This window comes from Xenopus laevis, chromosome 5L, assembly GCF_017654675.1.
Source record: "Xenopus laevis strain J_2021 chromosome 5L, Xenopus_laevis_v10.1, whole genome shotgun sequence".
Taxonomy (NCBI): domain Eukaryota; kingdom Metazoa; phylum Chordata; class Amphibia; order Anura; family Pipidae; genus Xenopus; species Xenopus laevis.
Genome location: NC_054379.1, coordinates 3470749 through 3477896, shown reverse-complemented (window position 1 = coordinate 3477896; position 7148 = coordinate 3470749). Strand labels below are relative to the sequence as shown.

Here is a 7148-nt window from a genome sequence, read left to right as displayed (position 1 = left end):
GAGTCAGGAAGGAATTTTTCCTCCTCTGAGGCAAATTGGAGAGACTTCAGATGGGTTTTTTGCCTTCCTCTGGACCAACTGGCAGATAGGTAGTTAATAAATAAAAAAAAAGGTTGAACTCGATGGACATGTGTCTTTTTTCAACCTTACTTGCTATGTTACTATGTAATAGTCTGGTTCTGCTTCCAATAAGGATTAATTATATCTTAGTTGTGATCAATTATAAGATACTGTTTCATTATTATGATTAAAAATTAAAAATTTGTTTGTATACATAGAAAAAACCCACCCAAATTAAAGTCTTTATTAAGAAATAACCTGCCGAAACTCTGCTTCTGCTCCTCTTCAGAAAAAGGCGACAGGGCGACGATCCATCGTGCGGCGCTCAATTTATCCTCCCTGGCTATCTCCTATAAGAAAAGCAGGGAGGAGAAATCGAGCGCCGCACAATGGATCTCTAATACATCTTCTAGGCAAAAGGAGCCCCCCTATAAGATATATTGGATCTAACTGTCAATAAATATCTGACACCCAACTGCTGAATGAATAGAGAATGAAGAGATACAGACAGAGAGAGGAATAGTGAATATAAGCGTGATTTTTTTCAGAAACACTGCACAATATTGAATTGATTGTATTTCGAAAGCTCCTTATTTCAGTATGAAGAGGCTTATATTACATTTTCATTTTTGCGATAGTTCCCCTTTAAAGAAGGGCTAAGAAAATATGCAGGAAATGAGTCTGACAGGATAAGAGTGTTATGAGCAAGCAATCATATGCAGGAAGCCTTTACGGCTCTTCTTTCATCTAGAAAGGGGCAGCAAAAAACAATCTCTGATTCTACTTTCAAACATGTTATTTTATACTGGAGGACAAGAAGGAAAACATGATCTGATATTACAAACAATCCATTTATTGGGTCTTAAAATAAAACTAAGTATACAATTGAAATAATAACAAGGGTTTGGCACTATGCTATACAGTGGCTATGCCCGTTTGCTGCACTAGAAACACTGCTGTGCTTTAACCCTTTCCGTGCCAGAAGAAACAGGGCACATTGTAAAAACGAAATCGCTCCTTTCTTTGAACACCGAAAAGGTTTTGCGCTTTTGTCGAGTCGCTTCCACAGCAGCCAGGCATTTACATGTTCATACTGGAGTTTTCCTGCAAGGAACATAGTACACATGGGGATGGAGAGCTCACCAAAACGTGAATTAATTTCATGTACAAAGTACCTTGCTTACAGTCCTGTCACTTTGTAACATAGTTAGAAGAGAATTAGGAGTATAGCACAGCATCATTACTGCAAACATCTGCAGCTGTGCTGTATATGCTTATATTATATATAAATATATATATATAATTACTTGCGTGAAATGAAAACAAAGCAAAAGCAAAAAGGTTCTACCCTAGGAGCAAAAAAAGAAAAAAAAAATCCCAAATCTGTTACAGAAAATAATTTAAAAACACAAAGATGGCATTTAGCCTTATACAAAGCCTGAATGTGGCCACCGGGACACCGTACAAACCAATGCTGTAATAGTCTTGTCATGAAAATGCTGTAGTCTATACATTGCCTTCCTACATTCCATACAATCCCATTGCCAGGCAGACAGTTGTATATGCGCCTGTGCGGGAGACCTCCCATATAAAAGTCTTATTGCTGCTACTCGTCTCTGATTGGACATGAGATGCGCTTGAATTAAAATGGGTGTGAGCAGCGGCTGCAGTTCCACGCGAGGCATAAAATGAAAATTCCATTAAAACCCCATCCAACAGGGCAGCGAAACATCCAAGTCTAAAAGATTCACAAGTGAGAAAGCCGCAAAATATCCTTCATGTTCACGGGTGCTTCCATCCCATGTATATTTATTGCATCTACAGAAAAAGAAAAAAGGCAAGATGAAGACACCACAAAGCTGTTTCTTTAACAGAGGGGCGATAAGCCTCTGGACTAATATAGTAGCCAATAGATCTTTCCCACAGGGGATGATGAATCATCCCAAAAGGTTCAGCAGCCAATCAGATAACAGATGAAGCTCTGCCAAATAGAATGGGGCTGATATCACATCCATAGTGCAAAGGTTTTCCCTCTCAAGTGACTGCTGCACTGAGGTTTGGATTGAGCCCAGTGCTGCTCCCACATTGTCCTTCCCCAAAAAAAAAAAAAAAAAGATAGTCGATGCGGCAGGAGTTTCGAAGTCGGTAGGGCCCTCAATGCTCCAGTCCGTCCCTGGCTGCACTTTTAGCCTTATTCAGCAGTTTGATTTAGGTTTAATTCTCCTTTAAAGGAGAAGGAAACCCCCTGGGCGCAAAAACCCTCCCACCCTCCCGTGTGTTGCTTCTCCTCCTCCCTAGCCTACCCGTCCCGCTGGGCAAATGCCCCTAACTTGTTATTAACCCTTCTGCGCAGGTCCAGTCCAGGGAGTTCACAGGCGCCATCTTCTTCCAAGCGATCTTCTTCCTGCTTTGACCGGCGCATGCGCAGTAGGAGCATTTCACCGATACGGATCTACTGCGCATGCGCCAAAAGTCACGAAGTGAAATCGGAAAACTTCGTCACTTGTGGCGCATGCGCAGTAGATCCTTACCGGCGAAATGCTCCTACTGCGCATGCGCCAAAACGCCGTTCAAAGCAGGAAGAAGATCGCGTGGAAGAAGATGTCGTCTGTGAACTCCCTGGACTGGACCTGCGCAGAAGGGTAAGCAACAAATTTGGGGCATTTGCCCAGCGGGACGGGTAGGCCAGGGGGAGGAGGGAGGGGAAGCAACACAGGGGAGGGGGAGGGTTTTTGCGCCCAGGGGGTTTCCTTCTCCTTTAAGCAGCACTGGGCAAACAGAGAATGGCACGCACAATATAAACAATTGATGTGTCACAGGTGTGAACAATACAGGGGATTAGTCTGAATTTGAGGTTTAAACAATGCAGGGGCCAGTTATTCTCTGTAGTGATACTTTTTAAATCTTACATATGGTAAACAGAAACAGCACGTGGGGGGCCACAGATGGGGGAGGGGGGTTGCGGGCCGCCAGTTGGACAGTCCAGAACTATATCATCATGTTGCCTCTAATATGCTCTTAGGTTCCTGGTCAGTAGATGATGGGAGCTGAAAATCCGATCTTTTATGTGTCAGAACCAGCCAAGCTCTGCAGAGCACTGGCCCCAGTGTAGGTTAGGAGCAAGGAAATGTAGACTGTCAGCTGGGAAGGTTAGATATGTGCATTGAATACAAGTGGGTTGTTCCTGGTTTTTAAATAGTTAAAGGGATACTGTCATGGGAAAACATGTTCTTTTCAAAACACATCAGTTAATAGTGCTGCTCCAGCAGAATTCTGCACTGAAATCTGTTTCTCAAAAGAGCAAACAGATTTTTTTATATTTTATTTTGAAATCTGACATTGGGCTAGACAGTCCGTTTCCTAGCTGCCCCCAGTCATGTGACTTGTCCTCTGATAAACTTCAATCACTCTTTACTGCTGTACTGCAAGTCGGAGTGATATCACCCTTCTCCCCCCCCAGCAGCCTAACAACAGAACAATGGGAAGGTAACCAGATAGCAGCTCCCTAACACAATATAACAGCTGCCTGGTAGATCTAAGAACAACACTCAATAGTAAAATCCAGGTCCCACTGAGACACATTCAGTTATATTAAGTAGGAGAGATCACATGACTGGGGCAGCTGGGAAAGGACAATATGTCTAGCCTCATGTCAGATTTCAGAAAGAGGATTCGGCGTATCTGAATCCTACTGGAAAAGGCTGAATCCCGAACCAAATTTTGGTGTATCCCTACGCACGAGTAAACAGAAGAAAGAACATTTGTCCAGAACCTACCAAAATAAGAGGGGGCCCACCCGTCCCTTGCTTTGCTGCTAAAAGTCATGTCACAAAAGCTATATTTGCCATTAGGGATTCCGCCTGGGGCACAATTCATTACATTTGCTGTGAGGTCAAACCACTGGGTCAAAAAATAGCTCCCAAATATCTACATTCTATGATGAGTGAACACATCTGCATATTAGACACAAGCAGTGGCCCCTATGAAGCAACACTCCTTACTGGGTAAGAATATAAAGTGGATAGCAATAGGGATTGTTCTATAGACAGACTGTGTCTAATGATATTGTTGTAAAAGTTATTGCAGGTGCCTTTAATAATTTGTATCCTATCAACGGAGCATGTTGTGTATCTTTTTACATGAACTATTATTATTATTCTGTATCCCCTGAACACTCACCAGTCTATGCATAATAACAAGGAGATACCAATAGATCTGTTAAAACGATTAACTGGTCGTCTGTGAATTGCTGCTTGTGCTCTTGCCAGTTATCATGGTGAGTTCTTCTAAAGTTCGACAGAGTTTTCTTCACAGTCATCTGAAAAATAGCAACGGAAATGTCGGAAATAGATTTCAGGAGGCATTTATATATTGTTACTAAATAATATATCTGAAACATTCAAGTACAGACTCTTGAGAAAGGGCACGCAAGGCCCAAAACATGTACAAATAAAAATCTAATCACAGCAGTATTGCTTTGAAGTTCTCTTCTTATCGGATTGGGGATTCTACCCAAGGGTGAGCGGTACCCTGGATAAGGATTGAGGCACGTTTGCTTGGACTTATTAAAGGCAGAGCGTAAGAACATCCCCTTGAAAACATTCAAGTACAGGTATGGGACCTGTTATACAGAATGCTCGGGACCTGGGGTTTTCGAGATAATGGATCTTTCTGTAATTTGGATCTTCGTACATAAAGTCTACTAGAAAATCGTGTAAACATTAAATAAGCCCAATAAAATGGTTTTGTTTGCAATTAGGATTTTAAAAAAATTTGGATTATTTGGATAAGATTATTTGGGAGATGACCTTTCCATAATTTGGAGCTTTCTGGATAACGGCTTTCCAAATAATGGATCCCACACCTGTACTTGCAAATGCAATATACTTTTAACACAGCAAAGAGAGTTTTCAAACAGTTTTCATGCCCTAAGGAGGTCCATCTAAAGCAGGGGGTGCCCAAAAGGTAGATCGGAATCTACCAGTAGACCTTTAGCTGGTGATCAGTCGATCTCAAGACAATATTGGGTGTCATTTATAAACAGTGAGCAAATTTGCACCTGGGCAGTAACCCATGGCAACCAATCAGATGATTGCTTTCAGTGTTCAACCTGCAGCTGGTTGAAAAAAAGCTAATCACTGATTGGTTGCTATGGGTTACTGCCCAGGTGCAAATTTGCCCAGTGTTTATGAATGAGCCCCTAGTGTCCACAAACAGCGTGTCTAAATCACCCTCTTATTTCATGCTTTTCATTCAGATATTTATTAAAATAGTTGTTTGTTAAATATTCATTTTCTCATAAATCATTTATATCAAAGGTATAAATCAATGTTGAAGTAATATTTTCCATGGAGCAGAATGCTAACAGTGCTTTTATGGATGTAGATCATAATGGGACAAAACGTAGACCTGACATTTAGTAAAGTATGGGCCCTCCTGATCTAAAGAAAGAAATCCAGTAGCACACAAAGACTGATGCAAAACCCCTGGTGATTTATTAGCCCATATATGAACAGACAAGGGCAACGTTTCGGCCCCGACAGCAAAGTCATTATACCATAGAAAAAATGAGTGTGGGATCCGTCATCTGGAACCCTTTATACAGAAAGCTCTGAATTAGTTGTCTGCAATAGACTCCATTTTAATTAGAAAATTATTAAAAAAGATGTTTCCTTTTTCTCTGTAATAGTAAAAGAGCACCTTGTACTTGAGCCCATCTGCTTCAGATAATCAGGGGTTATAATAAACCTTTATAAAAAACAACACATCACTTTTATATGCTACATACACAAAGCTAATAAATAAAGAATATAAAGTTAGGGTCATTAAAGGGGACTCGTCACCCAAAAAAAATATTTAAAATCCTATTTTATCACATTAGTCAAGCAAAATGAACTTTAATTATACTGTATAAATTATTTGAATCCAGTTTCCTTCAGTCTGGGAATTCATAATTATAACAAGCAGGCAGGAGCCATTTTGTGGGACACTGTTATTAAGACAAGTCTTGTATCATCTCAGAATCTTGTTTGTGCACCAGAATGGGGGACCTGATGTCCATCCCCATGTCCTGGTTACACAATTAAATGGTGAAGAGATTGGGGGGAATGTGGGGAGAGCAGTGACATGTAGGAAGTGCTGAATTGAAAGTGAAAGTAATTGCCTAAGGCATAGAGGAGGGGCAGGTGATATTTGATTGACAGCTGAGATGTTTAAATGAGTTTACAAACGCTATGAATGATTTAATAGAAAATAGAAATTGTATTTCATGTTTAATTTGAAAAGGACTTATTACACAGATTTTTGTGTCTGGGCGACAGGTCCACTTTAACAAAAGAGATATCAAGGACGGGGTGCTTATCTGGTAATGTTGTCACAATAAGTCTGCATTACTTATAGAGCATCCCGGCCTTTCCTTCTTTTCACTGCTGCACGCTGACACAAGGCAACTTACCTCTATGGGCTGGGGGTCATTCAGGTGCACACTCAGATCCATCAGGAGTTGGGGCATCCATGTTGGTACATCATAAGGACTGGATAAAATGCATGCGCTGAGTCCCAATACACCGGCGTGACGTTTCACCAGATCTAACAAACACAAAGAGATTTACAGCATGAGGGAATATCCCAGGGAAAGACTGTAAAGGCAGAGACACACGCAGCAATTCGGGGAGATTAGTCGCCCAGCGACAAATCGATTCTTCTTCAGGGCGACTAATCTCCCCCAAACTGCTTTCCCGCCAGATAGAATGAAAATCTCCGGTGGGATGGCACTCAGAGCACTTTGTTTTCCAAAGGTATTAGCAATTAGTCTTTCCGAAGAATAAGAGGAGATTTGTCTCTCAGCGACTGATCTCCCCAAATTGCAGCGTGTGCCTACGCCCTTAAGCTGATGTCGGTAGTTATTTTTTACTATAACCAACTTTATTAATGTATATTGGCAACTTGTTTAGAACTACATTTTCTTTCATTCTGCAAAAAATCAAAAACAGTCTTTGGGCGGATACAAGAACACACGGAAAGCAATTTTTTAAACGCGGACAAAAAAAAATGTGAAAACAGATGATTTTCGGTGTGTAACGGCACCG

At 41.1% G+C, this 7148-nt stretch overlaps 1 protein-coding gene across 2 annotated transcripts in view; it reads right to left on the bottom strand.

The window, feature by feature from the left end:
- Nucleotides 1–892: 892 nt before the first annotated feature.
- Nucleotides 893–7148, bottom strand: part of psme4.L (proteasome activator subunit 4 L homeolog) — an 88498-nt gene continuing 82242 nt past the window's right edge. The window contains exons 46-48 of one of the 2 annotated variants that reach the window (XM_041562147.1): nt 6515–6648; nt 4240–4378; nt 893–1878 (exon numbers count right to left, since the gene is read on the bottom strand). In XM_041562147.1, the coding sequence (XP_041418081.1) occupies nt 4244–4378; nt 6515–6648 (269 nt within the window). In that variant the 3' untranslated portion in view covers nt 893–1878; nt 4240–4243. 2 annotated transcript variants of the gene reach the window in all.